This window comes from Cryptotermes secundus, unplaced genomic scaffold (genome assembly GCF_002891405.2).
Source record: "Cryptotermes secundus unplaced genomic scaffold, Csec_1.0 scaffold511, whole genome shotgun sequence".
NCBI classification, from domain to species: Eukaryota; Metazoa; Arthropoda; class Insecta; order Blattodea; family Kalotermitidae; genus Cryptotermes; species Cryptotermes secundus.
In genome coordinates this window covers 1,932,554-1,949,148 of record NW_019727101.1, presented here as the reverse complement: position 1 = coordinate 1,949,148, position 16,595 = coordinate 1,932,554, and the positions used below count along the sequence as shown (strand labels likewise).

At 38.6% G+C, this 16,595-nt stretch overlaps 1 protein-coding gene across 1 annotated transcript in view; it reads right to left on the bottom strand.

Moving 5' to 3' along the window:
* The window catches only part of LOC111864420, a 724,828-nt gene that overhangs the window by 249,009 nt on the left and 459,224 nt on the right, over window positions 1-16,595 (bottom strand). Inside the window, exon 5 of the mRNA XM_033751420.1 lies at window positions 15,603-15,665. Coding sequence (XP_033607311.1) covers window positions 15,603-15,665 — 63 coding nt within the window. The remainder of the gene's footprint in view (window positions 1-15,602; window positions 15,666-16,595) is intronic.

The window sequence follows — 16,595 nt, the reverse complement described above, 5'->3', positions numbered from 1 at the left end:
CAGTAATAAATATCTGGTCATGAGCCCCAGATGGGGCTCGGCACCAAGACTTACTGACTGACTGACCGTCAGTCGCAATGTGACTTTGACTTGAGTAGAGTTCGTATCCGACGATAGCTAAGGACAGTTGAGCTCCTAGCAGAAGACACTTCACAGAGACTAGCGGTGCGAGAGTGGATAACACAGAAGAGGAAAGGTCCGAAGACGTTATAAGTGGCAATAATCATATTTGTGAGTGTAAAGAGAAATCGTCCAATAAATATTCGTCCAAATCCGAGAACCATACCATTTCTTGTCGCGTTGCCTAGGAAACACGCGACAATATTTACGCTCCGTCAACTTAAGTGGAACTATAAATACAAACCACTCCGTCCAATGGGACATATAAGTTTTTACTACATGAAAACTTATCTCCCTTACATGTTTCGGTCCTTACGGACCATCATCAGAGGGAACAACATTACGAACTGGAAACTGCCATCACAATAGGTGTTTTGATTTAAAATACATACACTTATATTCTATAATGCACAGTACGCATAAAGTCGAACATTTCACAATCACAGCAGCTTTCTGGTATTGTAAAGTTTTTAAAGTTTCTAGATGTTAATTTAAAAAACCTTTATTGTCACTAGTTAAAATTTTGCTTGCCACGAGCAAATCCTGGACGACATCAAGAACCTCCTCATAAAGATAGACAGGCGGCACAAAATCTGACCCATACAAGATGGACAATAGGAGTATGGATACGAACCTACGTGGTTTAAAATTTTAACTAGTGACAAAGGTTTTTTAAATTAACATCTAGAAACTTTAAAAACTTTACAATACCAGGAAGCTGCTGTGATTGTGAAATGTTCGACTTTATGCGTACTGTGCATTATAGAATTTAAGTTTATGTATTTTAAATCAAAACACCTATTGTGATGGCAGTTTCCAGTTCGTAATGATGTTCCTTCTGAAGATGGTCCGTAAGGACCGAAACATGTAAGGGATATAAGTTTTTATGTAGTAAAAACTTATATGTCACATTGGACGGAGTGGTTTGTATTTATAATTGTTAGTGTGACGGACCAAAATGAAACAAATCAAATTTGAGTGGAACTGTTTAAACAAAGCTACACGAACGACCACTGTAACGCTAAGATGAGACGCAAAATGTTACGGAGGCCACAAACACTGACAGAAATGGAGCCATAGAAATGTTCATCTGATCCCACCGGCATTATTTACTACAACAAAACATGTATGCTAACAATTAACACAGTTGGCCGAACACAGTGGCTCTGTAGTTGAAGCGCGCATCTTCTGGAACGCTGCAACATACGATAGAAGTGATAATTCGAATCCAGTTAGAGGCACAAACACAGGCTTGTTATTTTTATGTATCAGTATGGATGTGTCTACGTTCACCGGCCAGGAGACGATTTGGCCTTCGGCCAACAGGCGTAGAATTCGCGAATTTATCATGTCTCAACTTGTAAAGAGCCATTATTATTATAATCTGCGGTCATTGTACATGCGAAGCATCAAGTGGCGCCTACATCGGCATTCATGCGAAGTAGTTGCAACTGAACTGACGCGGAGAGGATTTTACATTTCTTTTATACGTACACAAAGATTGATCTTGCTGTCTTTCGAAGCCTTAAATGGGCCAATACGTATTCCACGAAGGCCAATAATATTTGTAAAATATTTCTTGTTCCCAGAATTTAATTTGAATCGCATGAGGACGAATAGTTTAATAAATGATGACTGTAGCAGAGGAACGGCTACAGCTTATTAAGTTGTTAGAAATATAATATCGGTTATATATGGAGTTACACTATGATGAATCACTGCAGAAATATTATTTTGGATTTTGATCATCGTCGGAGATTTTTGAAACAACTACGTTTCGAAAATTGGTTCTAGTCCTGTCTTCAGGGGAAAAAAAAAACCTCTATTGGGTCCCTCGATTTAGCTACTTTCAAATCAACGTCTTCTCGCCTGAAGACGGAAATAGAACCAATATTCGAAATGTAGCCGTTTCAGAAATTTCCGAAGAAGAATAATACTTCTGACAATGTGCTATAGCATGACCAGAAGCTTTGTACTTCAGTTACGAAGGGTCAGATCCTCTTGTTACAACGGGCAACACACGGATTACCTTCCAGCAGATACTTAATATTATTTAGCGCAAGAGACATTAGCAGACAGAAAATTTACCCTAGAAATATTTCGATTAGAATAAACCTTGAAGAAAGCAGTTTTCTGGGATGTGGCACCGTGTAGATGTGGTATTAACCAACATTTCAGAGGAACGTATCGGTAAAAGCAGACTGCTTGTACCGGTTCTCACGGTCTCTTAGCTTGCGGATTTTCTTATTTTTCCTTCTACCCTGAAGATTGAGGCGATACGTTCCTCCGAAACGTCGGTTAACACCACATCTACATGGTGCCACATCCCAGAAGACCGCTATCTTCATAGTCACCGCCGTGAAAACCTCAAATCTTAAACAGAATAAGCCTTGTTTATTGGTTATTTTTAATGATGTGTAATAATGTACACTGTATAACACCGAGCTGTTATGGTACACAAGTTCTTTCAGGTCTGTATATGTTCCTTCACTTTCATTTACCACATACCATTCATTATTTATTTTTCTGCATTTTTTTTCCATTTTATGTTTGAGTATATTTATATATTTCCCTGTATTCCTTACGTAAGTTTCCTTTGCGCGGTTCCTGAGCCGTCTACATACAAATTTCTCATACCTATGGAACCACATTTTACGTGAACATTCTACTCTCATACTTGTCTCCTGAAAAATCAGCACTGTGTTTAGCATCCTCATTTTCTCAAGGTATTCCCCTTCTTAAACCTCTTATTTTCTAAATTTCTGCTTTCATCCACCCTATATTCCTTCTTTTGCCTCCAGTACACCATTCGGAGGGTTCCTCCTTGCCCGATATGTGTTTAGTGTCCTGATAGAAACCAAGGAAATATTTTTCGACTCCACTGAAAATCATTTCTTGTCTATGTGGTGTGCTTCCTCAATGATTTTACCTATTCTACTGGAGAAAATTCAAAATATATTCGATCCGTTACAGAGGAGGACGTGGTAACGTAGTTGGTTGAGGCACTATGCTACAAGCCGAAATGTCGTGGGATCGATTCCCGATGAGGTCACTCGATATTTTTAAATGTGCTTAATACTTCCATCAACACTATGGCCCTGGGATCGACTCAACCTCTAACTGAAATGAGTACCAGGAGTCTTCTTGGGGGTAAAGGGCTGCAGCGCGTAAGGCTGACAACATCACCGACATCTATGAGTCGATTGTCTAGAGCAAATGTGGGAGCCTCGACGTCTCAAAACGCTATAGGCCTCCACGGCCTCTTACGGGGACAGCTTTAGTTTTACTGTTTTCAGCTCACTCCTAACATTTTCATTCTTACTATTCCATGTACTTTAGCAGCCCTTACCTGTTCTTAATAATATAACTTTACTGACTCTACTACTACCTTCTTTATCAGAACTTAGTCCTCCAGCACTCACTTCTATGCAACAAAGTTGGCATTTCTCAGTTCGTCAGCTATTAAAAAATATTCCAGCCTTCTAGCGCAACGGAAGGTTCATTTCAATATTACTCTTGAGTGTTCTCAAAATGGCTTAAATTTTCCTTGGAATATTGGATTAGTGAAATGCTATGAAACTCAGTGCATTTAATACTTTATAATTTTATAAATTACAGGTACACAGACCAATTATTCGTGTACTGGAGTTTAGTATAATTAAATATCCCGTTTAAGGTTGTATTTTAGTCTCCTGTTTCAGTTGGTATTAGAATTTTCTAATTTCGTTTACCGTCCACCAATAAACAATATAAAGACTTAAAATTAAATCCTTTTTAAAATTCGACACTGTACTACATGTTTCGGCCTACTCGGACATCAGCGGCAGTGCTGTGTCTTCCGCGCTACTGCGACCCGTGTTTTCGTATTTACAGTGTTTCTAAATTTAGTCAATATAGATCCACTTTCTGTGGACATGTATTGCCTTTGTAATGTGTAAAGATAAATTGTCTTAGTATTCTCGCTTCATGGGATATCTTTAAGCTGTATATTATTGCTGGTCTGAAATAAATAGCTAGACCCAGCCGTGAGCAGTGTTAACTCGAAACAAATACCTGTGTACACTTGGTATCTCTAATCATCCGTCACGTAGGAATATTTGGTAATTCGACTGAAGGCACGATGACGTGATGTAAGATATTAAATTTCTGATACATTTTATAGGGCAAATCATGCCTTGATCAGGGAAACATTCGTGAGAAAATCCCAGCTTCGTCAGTCACATCTCCGGTAAGGGCAAATTTGCTTGCCATTGGTCATTCAAAATGGAGTCTAGTAACTTTCCTGTGATGACGGTAAAGATGGCTGCTACATCCGGTTCCGGATATACCGGAAAGCCTTATTAACCGAAAACTGATTTGAATAAGATGATTAGAGGAGTCAATTACTGGGGTATTTTTTTAAATTATTAACACACTGTGTGAATGCGGTTAAATGTCTACTTACTTTTTTGTATGCCTGTTGTCTGTCAAGTGTGCAATGTGTAACAGATATACCAAAAAGGACAACACTTGTAGCATAGAAGTGGAACTACATTGACTCCATTTTGAAACACTGTAAATATGAAAACACAGATCGCAGTAACGTGAAAGATCCAGCAGTCCCCCGAATTTCCAGCGCACCTGATGATGTAGTGGGCCAAAACATGTAGTAAAAGGACAAATTTTAAAAAAGTTTTAATTTAAAATCTGATATTGTTGCATGGTGTAAGGTAAACGACTGAAAATAAATTCTAAACCAATTAAATATTTCGCTTTAAGGAGCTCATTTTCACACCACACAAAGATTAATATAAGTGATTTGCTTAAAATACATTTTTGTGACGAAATTTGGTTACAAAATTCTTTTATGGGAGCCATTTTTAACTCCGCACAAAATGTAAAAATTGAAAATAATTTTTCTTTCCAGGACCTGAGTTTCTCCACAAAGTATCCTCAACACCGACGAACTCCATTTTTTAATGTCATGTTCCACAGTCCCCGAACTGCAGTGAAGGTAAGCATGCATTCGAGGAAACATTTTGTTTGTAGCGTAGACTTCCTACAGAGTAGCTTATTCTTCTGTTCCGATTATATTCACATTTTTGTCAAATAATGGAATGCATGATGTCTTGAGATCAGGGATCAGATCTTGGTATCAGAATTGGTATATTGATATTAGGAAATATATCTTGATATCAGGGATGATATCTGTATGCATGTTTCTAAAATAATTCATAATATTTTTCTACTCACATCTGAAATTTTTGCTTCCTTAATTTTAATATTCCACCCCCATATTGATACTTTCTGAAGCACTAATTCTTCTCACTGACAATTCAATACTCAGTTAATATACCTTAAGATAAACACTTTCTATCTATCTATGGTCGCTTTTTCAGTTTCTTAAAGTTATGCGTTGTCGGTTGAATACCTTGGACGGGAGCTCAGCCTATGGCAAGTCCGGTACCTGTACAAAGAACAACACAAACATCTAATAAACTCACAGAAGCATGCATGCCTTGAGTGGGATTCGAACCCACAATTACATTATTTGGGCGGCAGGAGAAAGTTCATGACTTTTTTTTATTGCTAGTGGAGTGGGCTACTGCTCTCACTTCTGGCCTATTGTACCTGCCCCAGATGATAGGTGAGGGTGATTGTGGAGCAATTGGTGGAATGAAGATTGGCAGGGGAAACCGAAGTACTCGGAGAAAACCTGCACCAGCGCCACTTTCTCCACTACAAATCCCATTTTACCAGACCCGAGATCGAACACGGGCCGCCGCGGTGGGAAGCCAGCGACTAACCGCTTGAGCTATGGCGTGGCCGAGTTCATGACTTAGACCATGCGGCCATTGTGATTGGCTGGATAAACATTATGTCTCCTATTATTGGGGAAATAATCTTATTTACTCTGAGAATGGTTGTATGCGTGAATTGCATAGTTTTTAATGTTAGAGGAAGTGGTACGTATAGTAACCATTATGCTTAAATTGTTAAACTTTTACACGTAAAATATTCAAATTTTGTTTTAATATAAAGTTAGAAAAACTCATCTTTATTAGAATTTATATTTAAATCTTAACACGTAGACAAGTTAATGAAATTCTTACTGTGGTATTATGAGCTGTATCGTGGGCTGTCAGGAACGTGAGAGGCTTAACAATTCGGAGGAATATGGCGTTTCAGTCTTCAGAGAAGAGCACGGAAGCAATGCGATCCTGCGAAATGCTGATACCCACCTACCAAACTAGGCGGTGTCTGGACCGAGAAGATCAAAATATGAATTTTCACTGCTATGCCAATATCAGATACATCAGAAAGGAGCATATGAATAGATAGAGAACTAATGCAAGTTTGTCTGGGTAATAGGCGTCATGGCATACTTGCAGATTTCACCGGTAGAGGGCAGTCATGACGAAACATGGCGAGGACAGGGGATAGGAAATCATTCTGTGTCTTGGAATTTCTCAAAACTGAGTCAATTGTGACGGTGGAACGGAGATTTCGGACTAAGTTCCACACAGAACCACCTACAAAGATCATAATGATGAACGAAAGCTCTAAACTTAAGAAATTTCTGGGTATGACAAAAATTAATTGTAGGAAGTTAATAGATATCAGCTATTTGTTTATTTCAGGAAAACCTATGATTCATTTAGGAGGGAAGTATTGTACAATATTCTGATAGAGACTGGGGTACCCATAAAACTAGTTAAGCTGATTAAAATGTGTTTAAATCAAACGTATAGTAAAGTCCGTATAGGTAAACATTTGTCTGATAAGTTTGTATCCAAAATAATCTAAAACGGGGAGATGCTTTATCACCACTCCTTTTCGACTTTTCTTTAGAATATGTTATTAGTTAGGCCCAGGAAAACCAGATGGGACTGATATTAAACGGGACACATCGGCTGTTGGTCTATGCCGATGATGTGAATCTACTGGGTGATAATATAGATACCATAAAGAAAAACACACACTTTCTTTGACGCTAATAAGGAGGTTGGTCTAGAAGTAAACAGAGAAAACTAAGTATATGTTGCTATCTCGTCACTAGAATGAAGGGCAATATTATGACATAAAGATAGGAAACAGATGTTTTGAAAATGTGGCAGCGTTCATGTATTTCGAAACGTCTACAACGTACCAAAACCTGATTCAGGAAGAAATTAAGGAGAGACTGGACTCCGGTAATGCTTTTTATCATTCTGTCCAGACACTTTTGTCTTCTCGTCTGCTGACTAAAAACATAAAAATTAGAATATACAGAACAATAATTTTGCCTCTGGTTCTGTATGGGTGTGAAAATTGTTCTCTGACGTTAAGGGAGGAACATACACTGAGGGTGTTTGAGAATAGGGTGTTGAGGAGAATATTTGGACCGAAGAGGGATGAAGTGACAGGAGGTTGGAGAAAACTGCATAATGAGGAGCTTCATAACTTGTAGTCTTCTCCAAGTATAATTACATTGATCAAGTCAAGGAGGATGAGATGGACAGGGAATGTAGTACGAATGGGGAAGAGAAGAAATTCATATAGGATATTGGGGAGAAAGTCAGAAGGAAGGAGACCACTGGATAGATCAAGACGTGGATGGGTGGACAACATTAAAATGGATCTTAGATAAATAAGCTGGGATGGTGTGGATTTGACTGATCTGACTCAGGATAGGGACCAGTGGAGGGCTCTTGTGAATAAGGTAATGAACCTTCGGTTTCCATAAAATGCTGGGAAGTTCTTGAGCATCTGCACAATTGGCGACTTCTCAAGAAGGGCTCAGCTCTATGAATGAGTGAGAAAGTGACCAAGAATGTGATAATGTGCTGCCTGGTCAGGACTATCACGCACCTCAGGAGGCGTTTATAGATGAGTATGCATCAATAATGGAGTAATTATTTCCAGAGGGAAACCTGAAGAAATGAGGAGAGCAACCCGGCCTAATGCCATTTCTTCTACTGTGAATGTCACATAAAGTAATCCGGAGACTAAACCAGAGGCATTGCAGCGAGAAGCCAGGGCCTAACCACCTGAGCTATGGCCCTATAGCACGGCCAATAGTTAGTGAAAATACAACTAGTTAATTGGGGCGCGCGATATCGTAGTTCGTTGATGCACTGTACTCCAAGACGGAAAGTCACGGATTCGATTCACGGTGAGATAATTGGATTTCGCAATAAACCTAATCCTTCCAGCCGCAATATAGTCCTGCGATCGAGTCAGCCTCTAACAGAAATGAGTACCAGGAATCTTCCTGGAGGGGGAGGGCTGTACCTAAGGCTGACAACCTAAAAATCATCTATGAGCCGAATGTCTAGAAAATGTAGGAGCCTCGACGTCTCACAAACCTACGGGCTTCCACAGCCTGTTTCAGGGATAGCTTTACTTTTTTACCTTTATAACTAATTAATTTCATGGAGAAGAGTTATTCCTAATATGATAATCTATCAGCTGGTTATTAAGCACTTCACTCACCCCTTATTTGAATAAAAGTTTCATTAGCATCTTAACTGAGAACATTTGATGACAACCGATAGTGGCCTATCCAGCCCAAACGCTCCTGTCTAAGTGAACTTAAGTATTCCTGGGATATCAGGTATTCTAAAATGGCTGGATGGTGCAGACAACTCAGAAAGAGTAAAGAAAGTCATAGAGCGAGTAAACACATTTAAATACCTCGGATGATCCGTGTAATAATAAGGAGGAAAAGGGGAGAGAAACTGAAATGTATGACTTCTGAAATTGTGCTTAATGAATTAAGCGCCACGCCATGAAGACGTATGGAAGGTGGAGATATAGCTCCACCATTCTTGACCTCAGCAATCCAGCTTTACGTCTCAGCCGCTTTACCCCGGCGAAAACAGCCACCGGTATGAACTGGGTATGAGGCTGAGTGGACCCCAGCACGTAGGCCACTTTCATAGCGACTGACATATCCAGGCTTCCAGCACAACTTCTGAGTCATCGAAACCCAGGCTTCGTGAAAATGTTACGACTATGCATATCCAAAGATATTTTCATGTGATGGTGACGGCTGGGAAATGAAAGAAAGAGACAAAACAAAGTCACAGATATTGAAAATGAGATTTATGAGACGGCTGGTAGCGTGCACCTGGAAGGGGGCTTAAAAGAAATGAAGACACGTGGCAAGAAATTGAAACAGAGACAATATTGTACAAAGTTTCGAAATATGAAACCGCCAGGAGAATTCTGAATATTCTTCCGAACGAAACATGACGGAATGAGTCAACATGTGGCACAATTTGGTGACCACTGAAAAATGGTGATGTTCATTAGCGTTTTCGCAACATTTCTCCATTAGACATTGTCCTGAACAAGATCCCATTCTTCTAAAGACTCTTTTAATATTGTTGCATGTAGATTCATTGCTAGGCGGAGATCGAGAAATAGGCGAATGTACAGCGGCCGTTGCTATTCAGAGGCCTGCGAACAACAATACAAGAATGTTGTTTTCTGCTCGGTCTCCTAAGCAACAATTGGATACAGTAACAGAGGAACAGTGGGTTTCTTCGCAGTCGGTGCCGATATGTTATAAACAGGGCAAGTCTAGAGTTCGGTTAGTTAATTGAAAGTTGTGAGACAGTCGCCAGACGGTAAGAACGTAAACATAGGAGCAGAGGACACTGTTGGAATCTGGCATCAGGCAACTACAGTAGACTGAGAAGACTTAGCAAGTGCTCTAGCGAATTGCAGAATGTGTAAATTATCGATAGTATTATAGTNACCGCCGTGAAAGCCTCAAATCTTACATAGTATTATAGTTACTTGTAATTATGATCTGAAAGTGTTAGATAAGTCCAATTATTAATCCAAACCCAGCCTACAGTCATTCATACACGTGAAAATACTATCCTCCCATTTAAGTCTAGGTCAACAATGTGGTCTCTTCCTTTCAGGGTTTAAATTATCTATTATAATAAACAGTAATACAATAATAAATTTGTATCTAAGCAATTTTGGTTGCAATGATCATAAGTCATGCCACTTACTTTGTGGTATTCTGGCCGTCAACACAAGAAATATTTCAGAAGAAACCAATCTAGTTATTTACAAAGGTTTTATTTCATAACTGCAGCATGTTTCAGTCCATATCTTGAATCATCCTCAGGCAGTTTTATTAAATATATATGATGTTATACGTCTCGTAAATATAATTGAAATTGAAGAGTTTTCGAAATTATTTTAAGTGTTCTTTGAAGCTCAGAGAGCAGATCTAAAAGTTACAAATGTGAATCTGGAGCAATTTCAAATTTCATAATTTAAAAGATGCAACGTAAAACCTAAATTAAGTTTTTCAACATCTCCCAAAGATATTAAATTTATTGTTACATAATATTAGGCATGAAGGATGTAGAAAAACTTTATCTGTAGCTGCAATAAATGGCTTTGGTCTAATCTTCTCCAGCAATATCTACTGAGAAGAAATATAAGGTAAGTAATTATCCCGAAATATTACAGAATTAGTTGCTAGTTCTTCCTAACAAAAATAGTAATCGAAATCTATATTACTACAGAATTTGTGTAGGGAAATCACAATATGATCCGTTTAAATACGTTAGATTTTTTATCATTGTATTTTTACAGTGAATATACACGTATATAATTATAAATTAATAGTTAAAACATTCATGACAGCTATACATGACACAAAAGATGAACTACCCATCAACACAGGAACACATAGGTGCGCAGACGAGGGCACTCCCCCAAAAAATGAATTTATGGAGGGAAGCTCAGCAGTTTCTTCAGAATTTCACAGGCACCTGAAGATGATCAATTTTGATCGAAACATGTAATGTGCATACACCAGTGATGTTGAAGATATTTCAAAGGTAAAATCTTTAAATGCTTTAAAGAAACAAGTTGCATACAAGGTGTTTAATAACTAACAAGGCATAATAAGTCAGATATCGCGTTTACGAGACAACACGCCGTTACAATTTTGCAGTTAAAACAAGAAGTATTTCACTATAGAAGTACTTACTTACTTAATTATGGAGCTGAGCCCTTCTTGAGGAGAAGCCAAATCTGCAGCTACTCAAGAAAGTTCCAGCATTTTATGGAACCAGAAGGTTCATTACCGTGTTCACAAGAGCCCTCCATTGGTCCCAATCATGAGCCAGATCAATTCAATCAATACCATTCCGTTCTATCTCTCTAAGATCAATTTTAATATTGTCCACCCACCAAAGCCTTGGTCTTCCTAGTGGTCTCCTTCTTTCTGGCTTTCCCATCAATATCCTATATGTATTTCTCATCTCCTCCATTCGTGCTACATGCCCTGTCCACCTCATCTTCCTTGACTTCATCATTCTAATTATACTTTGAGAAAAGTACAAGTTATGAACCTTCTCATCACATATGAAAATACTTGTAAAGATATTAAACGTAATTATCATATATGTTAGACCGTGACTATATTAACAAAACTGCTTGCTGCCTAGTACAACTTTGTAACTACCTGAGCAACTAACAGCAATTAAATCCATCCGATATGTTCTCGTAAATCTGATTTCGATTAAATCGACATTATGTGCTTGAATCTCTCTTTCGCGCACTCTCGTATATTCCTAAAGATACCATATATGCAGACTTATTTAGACTGAAGATCTTTATAAATTATTGAAATATAATTACAAGAGTTAAGGCATTTTAGATAAACCCCATTTTCTTCCCGGAGCTCATCTGAGGTGCTCGTAATTTTTGTTAGGTGGGTCCTTTGTCACCACGGCATGGAGCGTCCTCAGGTTGCGGATGGAGGAGACGCCCTCCCGTTTTGGAAGGAAGGTGCGAATAAACTTAATAAGCAATCGCGGACAGCCAACAAGGGGTGGTCCTCCAGATTGGGGGTTGAGCGTGGAGCTAACAACTCCTCACGGTAAAAAATAATTATGTTACGAAAATGATCACAAGACCTCGGACCTGGACTGATTCCTTGGATAAACCACCTAAGCTAAAGAAATTGGATATGAGATTTGGCACTTGGAATGTTCGAAGTTTGTATAGGGCAGGTTCGCTCAGGGCAGTGGCACAAGAAATCTTAAAATATAAGTTAGATTTAGCGGGAGTACAGGAGGTCAGATGGGATGGAGGTGGCATCGCACCAGCAGGAGACTATACATTTTTCTATGGAAAGGGGAATGATAATCATGAATTAGGTACAGGTTTCTTCGTACATAAGATAATCGTATCAGCAGTTAAAAGGAAGAATTCGTTAGTGATAGGATATCATATATAATACTAAAAGGTCACTGGTGTGATATGATTGATATGAATGTTCACGCCACAACAGAAGATAAAATTGATGACATAAAGGATAGATTCTATTAAGAACTAGAACATGTATTTGATACATTCCCAAAGTACCCTATGAAAATTTTGTTAGGAGATTACAATGCAAAGTAGGGAGGAAAGACATTTTCAAGCCAACGAGTTTGAATGAGAGTTTGCATGAAATTAGTAATGATAATGGAGTTACAGTAGTAAACTTAGCCAAACCAAAAAATCTTACTGTCAAAAGTACAGTGTTCCCATATCGTAACATCCATAAATTTAATTGGACATCTCCTGATGGGAAGATACACAATCAAATAGACCATTATTTTGATAGACAGGAGACGGCACCCAAGCATACTTGATGCCCGATCATTCAGGGCAGCAGATTGTGATACTGACCACTACCTGGTGGTGACAAAGGTTAGGGAAAGACTGGCAGTGAGCAAACAAACAACACACAGAGTTCATATGGAGAGGTTCAATCTCAAGAAATTAAATGAGGTAGAGGGTAAAGAGCAGTTTTATGTTGAAATCTCAACTACGTTTGCGGCTTTGGAAAACTTGGAAACTGAGATGGATGTTAATAAAGCTTGGGAAACTATTAGAGATAATATAAAAATGCCTGTCAAAGGGAGTCTAGGTTATTATGAACCGAAGAAGCATAAGCCATGTTTCGATGAAGGATGCTGAAAATTGTTAGATCAAAGAAATCAGGCGAAATTTCAATGGTTACAGGATCCAAGCTAGTAACACACTTCCAAGTAACAGGCACATACTAAAGTTCAGATTTAACCAAAGCAAAATATAAGCTCGGTACAGTGCCTATGCCGTGGCGATCCGCTGCGCTGATCAAGCGACACTCTCTAACCGCAAATTTGGCACTAACTTCGATGTCAAACGGCGGTCGCTCGGTCGGTATAGTTCGCTTGCGTACTACAGGCCACGAAGATTAGATTAGATTAATGCGCCTATGATAGAAAAAAAATGATTTTACAAATTAACCTTATTAATTTTATTTCTGGTGAAAAATAATATACACGTGATAATGGAAAAGAAGTTTAAAAATAATTTGTATAATGAAATTCTTAATACAGTCTGTTCACAATATAAGAGAGTTTCCAATAATGACAACAATATATTAATAAACTAAATGTTTTCTGTGTAATTAAGAGCGTTCTCTTCGCATTTGCACGAGTATATCAATTAACGCTTTTCACGCGTCTCGCTCTGTATTGTTTTCATAAGTAGCATAATGTTGTGTTGCAGATTTGACAGAGTTCATGTTGCAAGATAGAAGGAAATACTGTAGTCCGCTTGCTTATTTCCCAGTTGACTGTGGCTCGTTTGAACCGACACTCTTAATGGAATAACAAATTCCATTCTATTATTATAAATTTTTTGGATGGTGACTTTACGTTTATAACTTCTGCAAAACAGTGAAACGTAGTAATTCTCTTTCTATTTGACAAAATTTGGTTAGAAATGTTCACAATCTGAACTGGTGACTAGAGCTTAAACACTCGTATCTTGACGTGAAGATTGTTAAGACTCAGTTCCGAAAAGGAAATCTCTTCATACAGTTCATGTGACGATGTGCGTGAAGTAATAGCTGAAATGCGATTAGCAAGGGGAAAGAGAAAAGCTCAGAGGCAAGCCACATACACATTTGGCACCAGAACACATGTAAGCAACATACCTACCATCCAGAAAGTACACATCGCTGCAAAAACAAAGTGCAAGCAAGAACATGACGTCATACATCATTTTACATAATTTTAACCCCCCACTCAAAGGTGTCTCCACCTTATTGTGGTGGTAGGGCTTGCATGATTATGTTACCTGAAGAGCTATGCCGGCGGCAGTTTATCTACCAGTAGGGTCACCCATGCCGGGAAGGGCAAAGGGTAGAGTCCAGACTAAGAGAGATACCCTGGTCTTCCAGGTTGAGGTTTTGGCATGAGGCTATCAACTTCATCCTCTAAAAAGGATTTTGTTCAGAAACCTAACAACCAGCCTCGGGTCATCATGCGTGGATCCATTCCTACCTCAGCACGCATTGGCTGTGGAGACTGATTGTAGAGGAGGTCAAGGCTCACCCAGGCCTGTAGCGCCTAGTGGTAGGTAGGTAGATAGGCAGGCACATCATTTCAAATTATTATTAAATTATTTTCATATATTAAAATATTTAACAAGAATCATGTTTNGGAAATCACGAGGGCTTGATCCTGAGGTTCCGCAGTGGAAATTTAGCGTCTAATTCTCCGAGGAATGACATGTACTGCTTCGAAATTCAATTGTTTTGAATATTTGACACGATATTATTGGTAAGTACAAGTACAATATATGGCAGCCGAACACAGTGGCCTCGCGGTTTAAGGCACGAAATGTTTTCGCCCGCTCAAACTCCGAGCTCGTGAGTTCGAATCCCATTCAAAGCAAAGAAGTTTGTGTTTGTGCTGTCCTGTGTAACGACGGGCTGATCTCGCGTCCAAAGGGTCCAACCGACTGTGTATAGATCAAGAAACTGAAGAAGTATCCTAGGTCCACAAGGTCTGTAGAGCCACAGATAGATATATTACACAGAGTCTGTTAGTAGAATTATTGATGAATGAGGTTTCAGATAGGATCTGGAAGGAAACTGTCGTGGAATATCGTGTCACATTGAAGAATTTACCGAGATTGACCGAGGAAAACCATGAAATATCTTAACCAGGATAGACGGTTTCGTGCACGAGATTCGAGTCAACATCTGATGAACGCGAATCTTATTATAAACGCTAGAGCAATCTCCTTGACATTTTAAATGTACCATAGAACCAATAGAAATAAACTTCAGAGTCAGATTTGCAAAATGAATTTTTATTCAGTAGCATTCAAAATATTTTGAAGACCAGAAGAAATTTTGAACCCCTCCAAGTAAGCTGAAGTGCCAAATTTTATTTTGGATTTGAAATAAAAGCGGAGTCGGAGTAGGCCTGATGATCTAAATCGTGATCATTATTAATGCTATTGTTATTATTATTATTATTATTATTATTATCGTCAGTGTGTGCTGGTGCATATAATGGGGAAAAAATACTATTTTTGGTGTTTCCTTAATAAAATAATTAAAAGTGAGAATGTACTGACAAAACAAGAACAATCACTCATAAAAATGGACGTTATACAACAATTTATATAGCATGGCAAAACAGAGTTCTACTTACCAACTGATGTAATGACTCCCAAGTATATGCCCTTACGTAAACAGCGCCCGGCACATACGCAACCTGTAACATTAACACACCACACTAGTACCTTATTGCACTGTAGTACGTATGAATTGTGATTTGTTGGCGGGGCAACTTGCCATTGGGTGACCAGACTCTGCAATGATACGCAATGCTGCCGTGGAACAAACAGCTAATCTCCATTGATATTTAATTAGCGGAGATGCTAATGGGCTGAACCGAACACAGGTTAAATGTATGGAATCGATACAGTCCCGATATTTATTTAGTTGTTTCATGCGATTCATTACGTCAAGTGCTGTGCATGTAGAAACAACACTGGGATTGTCTGGTATTTTTGTGACGTCATCAGTAAGACGAGACATAACAGGTAACACACTGAATTACATTTTTCCTTTGTTTACTGCTTATTTAACGACACTTTTAATAGCTCAAGTTACAAGAACCTCGACTGGTAAGCTGAATTGTGTAGATGATATTAATAAAGGTGTGGAAGGAAGCGGTCGTGGCCTGATTTGAGGCACTAGCTTGTTATAGACTGAAGAAAAGAGCGGGAATTATGAGTCGGGATAACATACGAATTAGTGTAAAGCAGGCATAATATATATTTGGAATTAACATGTCTGCTTCATGGAGCAATTAACTTACATTGAGACTTGTATCAAAGGAAGTCTACATAGAAAACATTTCTCTTTATAAAAATTACTTTTCTCCTGGGTTGTGATGACGTGTAAGTTGGTAGGAAACACTTAAATTTTCGGAGAAAAAATTATCCCTTGAAATAAAATCTTTACACCTGATTGGATGGAATCATTTTAATATTAAGCAGAAATGTCTCATTTGATGCACTTGTGGCAGTGACTATGAAGACAATTGTCTCGTGTGTTGTAACGTTGTGCAGTTTGGCAAGTAGATACCAGATTTTCGACGAAAATGAAATAAATCATCGTACTTATCGAGATAGTTGTG